The following is a 15,760-nucleotide window of genomic DNA, read 5'->3' on the forward strand; positions in this document are numbered from 1 at the left end:
ATAGTAGAGGATAGTAAAGGTAGCAGAACACGACAGTCACTAGTATGGCAATATGTAAATCAATGGATGTGTAATTGATGTGATTCTGCAATCTGTATATGGGCTAAAAATGGGAGTTCATAACCCACTTGAAGCAAAGTGTGAAAGATGATATATCAAGAACTATGTAATGTTTTGAACAACCAACAATAAAAAAAAAAGATCAGAATGGTAAAAAGAGCATTGGTAAAGTTCTTTATTAGTTTTGATGTAAATACAAAATGGAAATCTTGGTTATTACTGGTGATATATAATGGTGTAAATCAATGTGACAAAATGTTTATATCAATAAATAAATCATTGCACAGAAAAAAAAAAGATGCTCTCTTACTGATTGGTGAGGTAACATTGATTAGAATCAATAGTCTATGTCATCTGAAATATCCAGAAAACTTTCTTCATAAGCTAAAAACATGAAAATTTCATTATGTGTGTACAAGAAATTCCATTGCAATTGAAAGAATACATTTAAATGGAAGACTAATGTAGAGAGATTTTTAAAAATGGACTACAAAAGTTTCTTCCAGTGCCATTTTGTTATTGTGAGAGAGGGAAATAAAATTGGACTTCTTCCATTATATGATCATTTATAGTAACCATGTTTCTGTATGATGAGCTAAATAAAGATTTGTTCCAACACTGACAGAAGTTTAAATTTAGTATTTATTACAATAACTATTACCATAATCATGCAGAAAAGATGTGCATTGGGTTTACTTACTAATTGATATCAAATTGACTCCTTTTCTATAGAAGCTAAGACATATCATTTTTATTCCAAGAAAATTGTATGCACCATGTTATTTATGCTATAAAAATTTTTTAAAAACTAAAGTACATGTTTTTCCATGTGTGAGTTTGCAAGATCTTGGTGTAATTCTCTTATACAACTATCCTATTTTAAATTTAAGACCACACAAATTGTGGATAAGAATCTAATTGAGTTAATTATAAACCAAAAGCAATTTTCTCCAGTCAACAGTAGCCTCTTGATTTTTTTCAGTCTTGGACTGAATGGAGAGAGACTAAATAATATTATCCAGCTTATGCTTATATTAAGAAGAAGCCAACTCCCTCTGGTCCTTAAGCATGCTTTCCTAGCATTTTATATAACATGTGATGTGAAGGAAAGATTTCTGAATGAATGTGATGTGACATTACGGTTACGATGGTAGGGGAATGTCTGAAGCTGCAGTCCTTAGAGACAGAGCCATCAGTCTAGGTATCCTTAAGAGGTGATTTAAATGAAATGCAGTTTTACTTCTAATGGATCATTAAATACAAAATACTGCTTTTCAATCTATTGGTCACCTTATTAGTTTGTCACAGTTGAAAACATCACATGCACAAAATATTCTCCCCATGGTCAGAGAAACTTCAGCTTTCAGCTATCAATGCATAAAATATGAGGTGATTTTTCTTCATTCCATGCTTAAGAAAGCAATAAAGACACCCTGGATTAGACATTTCTTGTCTGTGAAAGAACAGTTGTTATAAGAACATTGCCTTGGGCCTCTCTGATCCTTCTAATAAGTCATTGACTAAGCAATTTTATCTAAATACCTGTGCAGAGCGCCTGGTAGGGTGTCAAGATAATAATATTTTAGCAGTTATACTTGTCATTTTTATATCATAGATCGCTAGTCCCATAATAAAGAAATACTATTGAAAGTAGAATAAGCTTCTAATTTGTTTTGATGACTAAAAAGTTAGAATTTTCCTAAAGATTCTAAATTTAATGTTCATAATGTTCATAAACTTTGACTAAGAAACATAAAATAATCATATCTTGAGAATGACTCATGAATATTTTTTATTTCCTGCTCCATTTTTGCCCCTACTATGTGAAGATTTCACTACAATTTCAATTCTGTGACCATAGAGCAGCACTGTCTAATAGAACTTTCTACAATGATGGACATATTCTAAAATGTGTGTTGTGCTTATAGTGGTCACCAACCACATGTGGCCAAGTACTTGAAAGCAAGATTGAAAAGAATCAACTAGATTTGGCATTTGAGAAGTCATTCTCAACACTTGGCAGAGAATTCTATGGAGTTAATAGAGGATAAAAGCCTATTACAGTGGGTGGAGAAGAAAAAGGGAGATAAAGTAGAGACAGCAGGTGTACTGGGGAGGTGAGGAGGTGGAGTGCACTGGAGTAGGTGGGTGAGCAGAAGACAGGCACAATGGAGCTCTGCTGCAAAAACCAGTGATCTGGCATTTGTGTGAAAAATGGATGGAAGAGGGAGGAAGCTGTATTTTATGTTCAGTTTTTATTAGGAAAAAAAGAAGCTAAGCTGAGATTCTCTACCATTTAGTAAAAACAAGTGATAAAGTAAGAATAAATCCCAGTTCCACAGGAAGAATGGAAATGTTTATGTTCCTTTGGGCACCTTGAGGATGTAAGTCCTCAAATGTTTGAGTTTTTTTCTGAAAATCTATAAGAATCCATAATACTATAAAATAAGGTATTCCATTATTTCCTCTAATAGAAATTTTATAAATTCATAATACCAAGATTGATTTGTCAAACAAAAAGGATGTATTCTTGAACTTCTCTATAATCATTTATTAAAGCTAACTTTAGGTTACAAATTCTGAAACATAAAATGTAATTTCAAAATATGCAATCTATTTTTATGTAATGATCCTATTCAAAAGTCAATCAGGACTGAAATCATACAATTTTTTGAAGTGAATGCATATTGTTTAAACTTTCATTTTGTAAGTGAGAATCATGAAGGCCAAAGAAACAAAAGACTCAGCCAAATTTACCCAACCATGACCTGAACCCAGGTTTTTAGACTCCGAGTCCCCTGCTGTTTAGACAGAGGACTGGATGAATGACACAGCAAGATATTTTGTATGCATCTTCTTTCTATCTATTGTAGAAAGAGAGAAAACATTTTCTTTTATATTAATTTTTCATCGACACACAATTGTACACATTTATGGGGTGCCATGTGATGATTCCATACATATATACATCATGTAATAAACACATCAAAGTGGTTAGCAGAATTCAAAATTTCTAACAGTGTGCCTCATGGAGGAAAAGAACTCTTTTCTTTATGTTTCCTGACTGGTGTTATTTGCCCTTAAGCACATTCTCACAATTCTCATTATGCCTCCCATACTTCTCACTCATTTTTTGAAAGTGTTTGCTAGGGCTGGGCATGGTGGCACATGCTTGTAATCCCTGTGGTTCAGGAGGCTGAAGTAGGAGGACTACAGGTTCAAATCCAGGCTCAGTAACTTAGTGAGGCCGTAAGCAATCTAGTGAAATACTGTCTCAAAATAAAAAAATTAAAAGGGTAAGGGATGTGACTCAGTGGCACTTACCCAAGCACCCTTGGGTTCGATCCCTGGTACCAACAAAACAAAACAAAACAAAACAATGTATCTGTTAGGAAATTTGAACCAAACAGAAACTACTATCATGTACTTAATGCCTTCCTTAAAAATGCCTGACTTATCTACAATTCTTCTAAAAGACTCTTCCCTTACTGAAGACAGAAAAGATAATATTGGGGTGGCTTAGAGGCAGAGCGGTGGAGTTTAACGATTTGTTAAAATTATCTCAATATTCAAAAACTGACCTCAGGTTTTCAGAATTATACGTAGTAAGTCCTACAAACTATAGGATCTTTGTATGTTTGGGGTTTGTACAAAAAAACTGGGCTTTATATTTTGCATGAAATGAATGTGAAGGTTGTTAATACAGCACATAGAAAAACTGATTGTGCTCTAGCTCGTAGATGGCCAAAGGACTTTGTTTCCTTCTTTTTTGTTGTTGTTGTTGTTGTTTGGTTGGTTGTGGGGGGGGATGGGGGTCAGTAACTCCTTTGTAAATATCTCAGAAAGAGTAAAAATCAGATTAAGTATCACATATCTTGCTCATGTCGCAATAGTCCATTTCTGGAAATAATAACACTTTCTCAAAATGAAGTCATTTATATTCTTAGCCATGCTCTATTGTGTGCACTGAGTAATTTCTTGAGAGCAATGTTTCCTGTGGCATATTGCCAAGGCTAGGTTTATTTGTTTTTCATTAGGTTTTTCATTATCAAGCTGCTATGTACCTGAATCGTTCTGCTTCCTCTGAGATGGCTGGTGTAGCTTAAGCATAGGAATGATACTATGAGTAGGTGGAATGCTTTTGTCCATTGAATGCCCATTTTAAATACTTAGCTATGGTACCATTCTAATGGCTTTAATCCTTCTAAGAACAATCAATTATCCATTTATAATGTAGTCTGATATTAAACTGTTTACATTCATCTATTCAGTCCCTGTCCAGGAAAAAGCATTAGTCTCACTTTGCACTATGCTAGGCCTGCCCCTCCTCCTCCTCTCTTATCCCAGGGAAAGCCATCCAGATCCACCCCTGTCCCAGCCTGGAACCAGGATGCATTCTGCATTTCTCCGTCATCCCACATGTTCAATCTCCAAGTTAAACTTGTTGATAGTTTTCAAATCCATTTGCTTCTTTCTGACTCCGATGACTACTAACTTAGTTTAAGCCCAAATCATCTCTAGCACAGCTGCAGCAACCTCCTCAACACCGTGGCCCCGGTATTGCCCCTTCCAGTTCATTTTCTTTTACTTTGAACTTATTTCTGCACCTGTTGCCATCCACAATCAGGTATTCATAAGTGTTTTGTGTTATACACTAATAGAACAGAGTTTGGGGATTTTTCCAGAAAAGTAGCAATCCTGATTCTTGAACTTCTATAGAATCCTTAATTTTTAAAATACTTTTCTTTTTTTTAATTGACATTATAATATTTATACTTAACAGTTACAGCATAATAATTTGATACATTTGTATAATGTGTAATGATCAAATCAGGGTAATTGGCATTTCCATTTCCTTAAACATTTATCCTTTCTACGTGTGGGTAAAGTTCAAATTCTTCTAGTTATTTTGAAATATATAATAAATTATTATAAATTATAGTTATCCTACTGTACTATATAGAACATAATAACAGTTTCTTCCATCCAAATGTATTTTAGTACCCAAGACCCAGCCTCTCTCCGTTGCCCTCTCCCCACTACCCTTCCTAGCCTCATGACACTCTCTACTTCTCAGCTTCCACCACTGAGCAAGAACATGCAGTATTTGTCTTTCTGTGCCTGTCTTATTTCATTTGACATAATTAGAATCCTAAATTTAAAGAGATGCTCTAGCTTACAGATGAAAGATTCAAATCTAGGGACAAAATGAGTACCTATAATTTCTGTCATGTATTAATCAGCAGCTTAATATAGTCATTGAAATCTGAGACTTTCAGGACTAGTCTAGTTCTTGGAGATTGTGTGATTCAACCTTATCATTTTATAGTTAAGGAAACTGGGACCCAGGTATAGAAATCAAAATGATCTTTCTAATTTTAGAATCCCACCATGTATCTCTTTTCTTAAAACCCGTCCATGGCTTCCCATGATGGTCCCAATGAAGTCTGAACTTCTTGGCATTGCATACAATGTCTGTGCAGTCTGGCCTCTGCTTATCTTCCATTCTTACCTTTTCTCTTCTCTCCAAATTACCCCATAACTCAATGCTTTTCAGTATACTTTGTCTTTTCTTATAGGTTATTGCACATAATATTCCTTTGGTCCCTCCTTCTTTGGGTCCTAACCACATCTGATTAAGTGTCATCTGCTCCAAAAACATCTCTCATATACCTTCTGGACTCACAAGTGACTGTCACCACATAGCTATTCACAGCATTCCAACTGCCTTTGCATGACCTATGTCTATTACTGGATTGGAAGGAGTAAAGCCTGTCAGGGGCAGTGTCTGCATCCTATTCATTGCTCTATTTCCCCATCTTGATTAGGAATATGGCATTCAATATTTTAAAATTTATTATTCTCACTTTTAACATGCCTACTTAATGTCAATTTTTCTATCAGTCCTCCTCACAAAATCTGTTTTTAGATTAGTTTTTTTAAAAATGAATTGATTGATTCATTCACATCAATGTGCAGGTCACTGATAATCCTAAATGACAACTCTTCCGAGATGCATTTACATTTTTACAGGAACAGAATCCTAAGTCACAGGGATGAATCTCAGTGTAGATAATCTGACTTTAAAAAGTAACCAAGAGAGATTTGTGAGGAGAGGGAAGTTTTCAATACCTCCCAATTGGTAACCCAGGGGACCAACTCTGCCCTCACCTGCACAGAAGAATGACTTTGTGTCTTTGCTTACAAAAAAATCAGATCACTTGTTGGTTATTTTACTCTGTGTTAAATAAATTATTATTTCCCACAGTGTAAACGTTTAGTTTGTCTGTAACAATTCTGGTTTTGTTTCAGGGAAGCAATGTTATGGAAGATCAAGATTTGTTGGAAATTGGTATCCTTAATTCTGGGCACAGACAAAGAATTCTACAGGCAATCCAGCTCCTTCCAAAGGTAAGAAATATTTTATTGCCCTAGCCCTGTGTATGGTTCCTAGCAGGTTTAAGTCCAGGCTGCAGGGCATGTAATACAATGTAGTACAGGATATGTTGCTGGCCAGCTGGGAAGCTTCACAAATATCCATCCCCCCACCCCCAGGTGAGAACTCAGGTACAAGAAGGCTAGATTCATATTAAGTAAGTGCAGGAATGTCCTTGGCTTAAGGCCTCATTCCCCATAAAAAGCAGTATCTCTAATAGCAACTCCATAGACTTAGCCTCCAGCATCTCTATGAGGGTCCTGCCTAATTATTAGAGTCATCACTCAGGAGGTCCAAAATGTCCCATCCCCACCATGTATTTATAGTTCATAGATAGATCCTTCCTGTCTAGATGCAATTGGCCAAGGAGGCATCATTTTTACTGTAAACTGTGTTATCTGGCAACTCAGTTGATGTTCTGTTCCTAGATAAGCTTTTAAAGAAGCCTAAAGGAAGAGGTAGGATGTGAGAACTAGTCTTTCAAGATACGTAGGATTTTAATGGATAGGGAAAGGGAAAGGCATTTCAGGAGGCCAGAGGAGCCATCTAGTCCCAGGTATGGTCCAGGCCACAAATTGCTGAAAGCATTAGATAAATCATTAGTAATATAAAATCCAATGGGATTTGCACAACAGTGTGAATGTACTAATGTCACTGAACTTATGCTTTAAAAAATTTTGTTAAAAGTATTTCATCACCATTTTTAAAATGATCAAAAAGAAAAAGAATCTTCGGTGTGATTAAAACTGGAGAGTGTAGTGTGCTGTCAGAAATAAAGCAGAAAACATAGATAGGGTCAGTTTGTGTCAGGCTAAGGAATTTAAAATTTTTTCTGTAGGCACTGGAGACTAGACATGACTGGACTACTTTATGCTGGTGAATTCTGGAAGCAGTTTACAAGAGGAATTACAAGGAGGGAAAGTTGAAGTGGGGTCATCCAGTTGGGAAAAGATTAGCGGAGGGCAAGCCTGGAGGCAGGGTAGCAGGAGAGCTGTAATGGATGCACCTGGATCCACAAGCTTTTCCTACATTTTGTACTCTCTCTCTTTTTTTCTCTTCAGAATGGGAAAGAAATATTAAACGCTATTCTAAGGAAGTTATATGATAAAAATTGTCATCAGACAGTGAACTGAGTTTTTTCTGATAGAAACTTAACACTTGTAAATTGAACGAGAGCCAAGCATAGGAAGGAGTATAAAATCATATAATTTCCTACATTAAACAGAAAAGAATAAAATGTCCCTAGAACTAATTCTCAAAATAATCTGAATGTGCATACTGTTTATCTCCCTACTTTTGTATCTTAAAATATTATTTCCTCCCAAGCTGAGGAGAGGCAGGTAGTTCAGTGGTAGGGTCATTGCCTAGCATGCATGAGTCCTGGGTTTGATCTCGAGTACCATAAAAATCATCATCGTCACCATCATCAACACCACCACCACCATCACCACCATCATCACCACCACTACCACCACCATCATCATTATCATTATCGTCGTCATCGTCTATCATCCTGGTGGACTACTTTAAGGATTTCTCATTTGTCGTCTCTAACCTGGAGGATTCACACATGTCTAACCTCTGTCTGGAATTCCCTCTTAATCTCTACAACTGGATTTCCACTTCTCTAAAACTCCTTCTAAAATGTAAACCAGTTCACATCACACCCAACTTAAAGTCTCCAATGCATTTCCTTCTCACTTAGAATAAAATTCTTATCTTGTCCCAAAAGTCAATAGGATCTGGCCCCTTCCTACCTTTGTGACTACATTGTCAGTTTTTCCTTCTACACTTCAGACACTTGGCTTTCTTTTTGTTTTCCACAATGGCAAGCACATTTTTGCCTCAAGGTCTTTCTGCATTGGTCCCTCTACCTGGAAAGCCCTTCCTTCAGACCTTTGTTCATCATCAAGTCTCTACTCAGGTGACACCACTTCAAAGAGGCCTCATGACCTAAAATCCTACCTCCTACCAGTTATCACTGTCCTTGACATTTCCCTGTTTTATATTTCTCCATAGTACTTATGGCTAATTGAAGTGTTATTATTTGTTTGTTTCTTTCTTTATTGTTTTTCGTCTTGCCCAGAGGTAGCAATGTCCTTGAGTTCAGGTACCATGACTGTCTCCCTTCTGCATACACAGTCCCTAGAACAGTGTCTGCCACAAAGTAGCTAGCCAATAAATATTTGTGAAATAAGGGAATACACTCACCTCTCATTCCCCTGAGAATTTTGTATCCCTATGCATGTTCCTGTCAGAAGGTACAAATGATATGTATAGCATGTTATAAGCACCTGAGTTCAGGAACGGCTGAACATCCTTGAATTTTTCCCTCTTCTGCTTAGCCCAATATATCATTAAAAGAATGAATAAATGAGTGATTGAATGAATGTTTTCCTCACATGTCATTCAAATGTTTTTTTTTAAATCAGAGTGCTTCAATTTTAAGATAATTCTATAATCCTGAACATGCAATTTCATAAATATAAACAAAAGAAACTGCACCTAAAATTATCCAGGGAATAAATGGAGTATTTATTTTTAAGACAGAATATCATTCCCAATAGAGAAAACAATCTAATAGAAACAATACAAAATTAGGCTTCTATCAAGAGGCGGATAAAAGTGCTTACTCTGCACACAAATGAATGAAGACTATATAAGAACACCCAATCACGTCTGCAGCACGAACAGAAGGTTATAATGCTACGAATTGATGCTTTGCCTTCTTAGGTAATGAGCCCAGTCTTCAGATGGCTAATAGTGTAATATCACTGCCAGCACATTCATCTGGTTTCATTCCAACTTTGCACTGCCAGAAAATGGACAAAATGTCTCTTTCTTTTGTTTATATGATTTTGGTCTTCAGAATAGTTGTTCTTCATCTGTCATGAGAAATATTCTATGATTACCACCTGAGATGCTTTAATTAACATATTGTGTTTTGTAATTGGTGAGATTGTTCCTAAACACAGAAAAGATGGTTTGCTAAGTACAATCTTGATCTCTTAGCATACTTCAAATGTCTTATTTTTGTATTTGTCGTTTCAGGTTTCTTCCTTTGGCAAGAAGGGATTTTATGTAATATGTTCTTTTTAATGTTGAAATATGCACCAATGCAAAGATCTGCAAGTCCTCAAGTATATCTGAAAACATTCAAAACACAGAATATATTAGTTGGGCTCTGATCATAGACATCTTTAGAACAGTAATCACAGTCATTCCTCCCTTTCTTCATCCTATCCGTCTTGCATACTTGACTTCCAATGTCAGTTTGCCCTTCCTTCACCAACTCCAGCTAAGTCTGTTCTCAGGCCTGAAAATTTCCCTGGTTTTATGAAGATCAAACTTCATTTTTTAACCTTTTAAAGAAAGGAAATATGCCTAAGATTTCCTGCGAAAGGAGTTCATTTTGTACATTCTTGGAGTTGTACTTTTTCCATCTCCAAGACACAGAGCAATTATCTAATTACTTATTTATAACATATAACTTACCTTTTTCCAGCTAAAACTGCAGAGCCAAATGTTTATACAGTGTTTTAAAATGTTTTCCTTTTGTCAAGGGCATGATCACTTTTTTCCTTTGGTAATATAATACCTGAAGGTTAGATAGGATTTTCATACTAAATGCTCAGAGGACTTTGTGTCAAGGCCCATATTGTGTCATCTGTCTTAATAGCACTCATCCTAAATTGAAAATGTATTTACCATAACTTTATGTCATATACTCCATTTTAAAATATTTTCTCTTCTAATTTTTTTCTGTTTTATAATATGTTTTGAAACTGTTTAATAGTGCTCTGTACTTTCTATACCCCTTTCCTTTGCTCCTACCCTTCCCTTAATCTGCTTTGATCTGACTCATTCCTCTGCTGCCACTCCACACAACTGATGCCAAGGTCACCAGTAACCAGCAGAGCAGAGATTTCATAAGCCCCTTTCCCTCTTCTCTTGATCTGACTTCAGTAGACACTGATATTGTTGACAACCATTGACACTATATTCTTTGGGATTCCACAATACCTAGCTACTCACTCTCTCTCTCTGCTCTTCTCCTTTGCTTACTTGCTTTTCTCAGTTAAATCTCAAAAATATGTGATGACCAGTGAATGTTGTTATCACAGACTCTTGATCATAGTGCAAGGTCTGATATTTATCGTTTTGTTCATTTCTACTGTACTGCATAGTGAAAACCAAAATTTTAGTTGCCTTTTACTTCTAAGTTTAGTTTAATTTAATCAGTATGTGTTTTAGGTGCATAGTTTCAATTATTTTTCACTGAATGACAACAAACACCTCTGATTAGATTAAATCACCACTTTGCTATCCTCAGTTTGAGACTTCGGTTAAAAAAAAAAAAAAGAGTCCCCTTTTGCCAATAGAAAAATAGAATTCTGTATTGCTACTACATAACAAATTACCACAAATTTTATTGGCATATATCAACATTTATTAATGCAGTTTCTGTGAGTCAGGAACCCAGGTACAGGCTGGGTCCTCTGTCTCTGAGTCTGTTCCAGGGTTACAGTCATCTCAAGACTCAACTAGGAAGAATCCACTTTCCAGTTCAGTCTCATGATTACAGGTAGGATTCAGTTATTTAGGGCTTTCAGACTGGGGCCTCAGTGCCTCATAGCTGATGGCTGATAGCCTCCCTCAGTTCTTATCACATGGGCCACCCACAGAGCATCTCACAATTGGAGCTAGCTTCAACAGAGTAAGCACTGCAGACAACAAGAAAGTGCTAGCAGCATGGAAGGCACAGTCCTTTGTAACCTAATCACAGGAGTATCTTCCCATCCCTTTGCAATATTCCATTCCTTAGAATCAAGTTCTAAGTAGATCCAGCCCCCAGAAGGAGGTATTTATACAAGTTTGTAAATACCAGGAGGGTGGCTCTTTGGGCGCTATCTTGAAAGTCTGCCTATCACAGATGCACTTTATAATGATCTACTTTACAGTCCAGTTTCCATGCTATATCTGGGTTAAAATGGAAAAACCTATTAACAATAACAACAAAGGCATTTTTTATTTCTTTGGGCCATCTTCCTGGGACTATGATATTCACAGTTAGATGATTTGAAAGCCTTGTTTGCAAAAACCACTCAAAAAAAAGCACATGTCTGTGGTCTGTAGGGTCACATTTAACATATCAATATATGGTACAATAATACAGAAATTAAAAACCTTTGGGGATTTTCCAATTTCACATAAAGACTTCATAGTTTCTACAGGGCAATGATATTGGCCAAATTATATTGCTATATTGTATGCATGTACAAATATGTGACAACAAATCCCACCATTATGTATGACTATAATGTACCAATAAAAAATAGGGGGAAGAAGACTTCATACTCCAAACACCACTAATCAAAGTGAGCCACACAAATCAGTAATTCCCATAAAACATCATAGATTTTTAAAAATATATTCATTCTTCAAACTGAAAGGAGCATATTTCTTCCTATATTGGGGAAGTGAGTTGATCAAATACTATTGAACAAGACTTAGCAAAGAAAATACATTTTTTTAAAAAACCTAGCAAAACTAGAAAGTTAAAAAAGGACCATAGGGATGAAAAGGTACTAGAGGGATTGAGAACTCAAACACTTTAAAGACAAGAAAATCTAGAATGATGGGAACTGAGGCAAACTGGAAAGCACAAGTCCTATTCCCTCACCCACCAACAAATTATAAGGGTTTTTTTCCCCTCAGTTACTTTGTTAACAAAACAAAGCACTAGGGGCCAGATTTGGTTATAGCTGTCTCTTTGCTACTCCTGTGTCACAGGGAAAAGTATCTCTCCAGAAATGAAAGTCTTAATTTGGTAGGATCACAGATTATTTTAGAATTTGAAAAGAATATTATAAATGTGATATCTCACTTTAGCTTCCCATTCAAGACTATGCTCTTAAAGACTCCAGTTTCTTTCAATAGCCTTGAAATTCAGATGTTTGTTAATTCTAGTCTCAATGGATAGTGCTTTAGAGGGAAAATGTACAACCAATGTAATTTCTTTAAAAGTCTAGAAAGGAAGGTTCAGTCTTATTTCCCTATCACTTAGAAAAATGATAAAAACTTATTCCTTTTTAAACTATTTTTCAGAATGGCAGTGACAAAATACAGGCTATAGGCACAGATGCTCTCATGGTACATTTAGACAGGGTAGCTTTTCATTCTCCCATCCCATCACTCACTCTTCATCTACCCACGTTCTTTTTACTTCCATTTCCCTTCCCCCATTGGCTAATGTCTTAAATTTTGTGACACCCAATGTTGGCCTAGCACTCAAGGGACATCTGTTAAAGACACACCACAGAACAGAGTTTCATATACACACATATACACAATGTTAACATGGAGGTCCCAATCTAAAATAAATATATAACTCAACTCAGTCTGATAAAGGAATAGAGTATTCCACATCCTGTTGGTCTGGTCCTTAGAGACACAGGCTGTGGTTTTCTCAAGGACCATCCCTTCAGCTCTGAAATTATTTATTGTTCTAGGACAAATAGATGTACTTAGACCAGGGATTGGCAAACCTTTTCTACAAAATGCCAGATTGTAAATATTTGACACTGTATAGGCCATAAGTCTTCTGTTGCAACTACTTAACCCTGTTGTGGAATAAAAGCCACCATGGATCATTCAGAAATGAATGAGTGTGTCTGTGTTCTAATAAAATTTTATTTATAAGAACAGGAAATTGGCTGGATTTGACCTGTGTACCATTGTTTACTGACACATAACTTATATTAGCAACAAATCTCTAGCTAGATGGAGGCTTCGCTGTACTTCTGAAAAATCTTCTAGACAGGAAATATTCTGATCAGAAATATAGCCTACTACATCAGATGAATGAAAAGGGCCCAGGATGGCCCACAAGCCTCCTGGTATTGTCCCAGAGATTTGTGTAACACAGGTATTTTGTCATGACCAACAGGGATGACACTAGCTGCACATTTGTTAAAAGGTGTTGGCCCCATCTTCATGGGAACTCTTCAGGGTTCAGCATTTATATAAATCAATAAATAGGTGTTCATTGAATTCTTCTATATTCCCAGATCTAACCCCCAAACTATAACTCAGTGTTCTCACAAACAAAAAAGCAAACTACTCCAAAATCTCCTGTCTCAATGTGATTAGTTCTACCTCCTCTTCCCAATGATCCTTTATTAGCTTCTTATGTGGAGTCTGTTTCATGAATTGATACCCTCCAGAATTCAGTCCTAATTCTCTCCTCTTCTTCCTTCCCATACTCTCCCTTGGCACCTTCATCTGCCCCAATAGCTGTCGCTACCACCTACACATGAGTAAGCCCCAAACCACTGTCTCTAGATTTGTAGCTCTGCCTTCAGGAATCCCACATCTGGATATAACACAGAGCCTTCAGAATAAACATGTCCAAGCTAAGTTGCATTTTCATCAAAGAAAACTGCCTGAATTCTATTGCATTTATCTTTATTTATTCTACAAATACTCAAGGCTGCCTACTATATCCCAGGCACTTCCCTTGGCACTAGAGTTATAGTAATGAACAATGTAGGTGCACCCTTTACCCTAACAAAACATATATTTTAATAAGAAAAATGGATTTTGTATACATAAACACACACAACGTTTTAATGATATTTTCTTATATATTATGTAATATGGACACATTTATATATTTACAAGTATAATATTCATATACTACTATATTTTATATAAATTTATTTTAAAGGTTTAATATATATATTATGTTTCAAAATAATATATTTTTATATAGTCATATATAATATATTTTATATAATGATATATAATAATTTATATAATAATATATAAAATTTTAAAAATGTCATTAAAAGGTACAGGTCCAGGAGGATTAGTTATCTTGTTATAACTTGTAAATTTCAGGAAGAATTTGATACCTTTGGAGAATGAGGAAGGAAGAAAGAGTGATTGACTTAAGGTCAAACACTTGAGTAACCTAAGGTATGGAAATTATGAAGTAACAGCAGATCCTTGAGATCTTTCTTTTTATTCGTTAGCCTGGCACACTGTGTAATCAGGGTAGTGAACTCCAGCCACTGTAACAACTGCAAAATTATGGTGTTTTAACACTATTATTTTTAGTTCTTATTCATGCTAGGTCCAGAGTCAGGTAGCTCCCCTCCAAGTAGCAACTCAGGGATTGAGGTTTCTTCCGTCATGGCAGAGTTCTTTAAGTGCTACCATCTAAAGGCAGGGTAGAGAAGAGCATGGAAGACCACACAGTGTTCCATTGTCAGGCCTGGAAGTGCACCACTAACGTTAGACTACATTTGATTCACCATGATGTTCATGACCCTCGCTAAACTGCCAAGGAGAACAAGAAATATACTCTTGTCCCAGGAAATGATGACAGAAACACCATTTCTTTCTGTACCTCAACTGCCACCCTTTTTTACACAAGTTCCCTTCTAGTCACTCCTTAAAACTTACTTGAAAAAGCATTTTATGACATCCTCTCTCTGGGTGAGATTGAAAGTTTAACCCTTTTGTGTTCCCTTCCTACCCTTATACAAAAACTACCTATTGACTAGGTAGTCTCTCTCACTCAAGATTAGGATCTTTGCCATATCTATATTCATCTTCATTTCCTAAGCCTGGAGCACAAAGCACTTGAAGATAGTAATGCCCAGTTCATTTTTATTAAATCTGTGCTAAAAAGAATGCAGATTAGAGATCAAAACTGGGTGAGTTAGATCAGAAATCATAAAGGCATTTCCTGACTGATGCCTTTATCTTTAAATGTTTTACAAAGGAGTATGGCATGTTCTTTATGCATGTCAGCACCCACAACACTGGTGACCTGCATTCCTAGAGTCTCCCCCATGCCTCACACTTTCTGTTTACAAGTGAGGACTAATAACCAGTCTATTCTTGAAGGACACACAGGGAAAAAGAATGGCCGATGTTCCTTGAAGCTCAAAGGACAAAACCCAGTATATGTACAGAGTGCAAAATAGCCCTATCTATTGAAGCCAGATGGATATTCAGAGAACTATTGGATGTGAGAGAAGTACAGTCCAAATTCACTTAAGCTCTGTTCCAAAGTTTTTATGCAATTTCAGAAGGCAAAATGAAACTGCATTCTTCCAAACCTATGAGGGAGGATTTTTTAAAATATTTTAATTTAAATGAATTTGTCTTGGAAAGGTTTATTATGTATACCAGAGAGCTGAAATATCATTTTTACTCATAATCCCCCCTGATATTTACAGAGAAATAGGGGAG

The 15,760-nt window shown here is 36.1% G+C and overlaps 1 protein-coding gene across 17 annotated transcripts in view; it reads left to right on the forward strand.

The window, feature by feature from the left end:
• The window catches only part of Anks1b (ankyrin repeat and sterile alpha motif domain containing 1B), a 1,073,630-nt gene that overhangs the window by 778,019 nt on the left and 279,851 nt on the right, over positions 1 to 15,760 (forward strand). For all 17 annotated transcript variants that reach the window (XM_048803345.1, XM_048803363.1, XM_015482887.2 and 14 more), the window contains one exon: positions 6,373 to 6,471. In XM_048803345.1, the coding sequence (XP_048659302.1) occupies positions 6,373 to 6,471 (99 nt within the window). The remainder of the gene's footprint in view (positions 1 to 6,372; positions 6,472 to 15,760) is intronic.

The sequence above is a fragment of the Marmota marmota genome, unplaced genomic scaffold (assembly GCF_001458135.2).
Source record: "Marmota marmota marmota unplaced genomic scaffold, marMar, whole genome shotgun sequence".
NCBI lineage: Eukaryota > Metazoa > Chordata > Mammalia > Rodentia > Sciuridae > Marmota > Marmota marmota.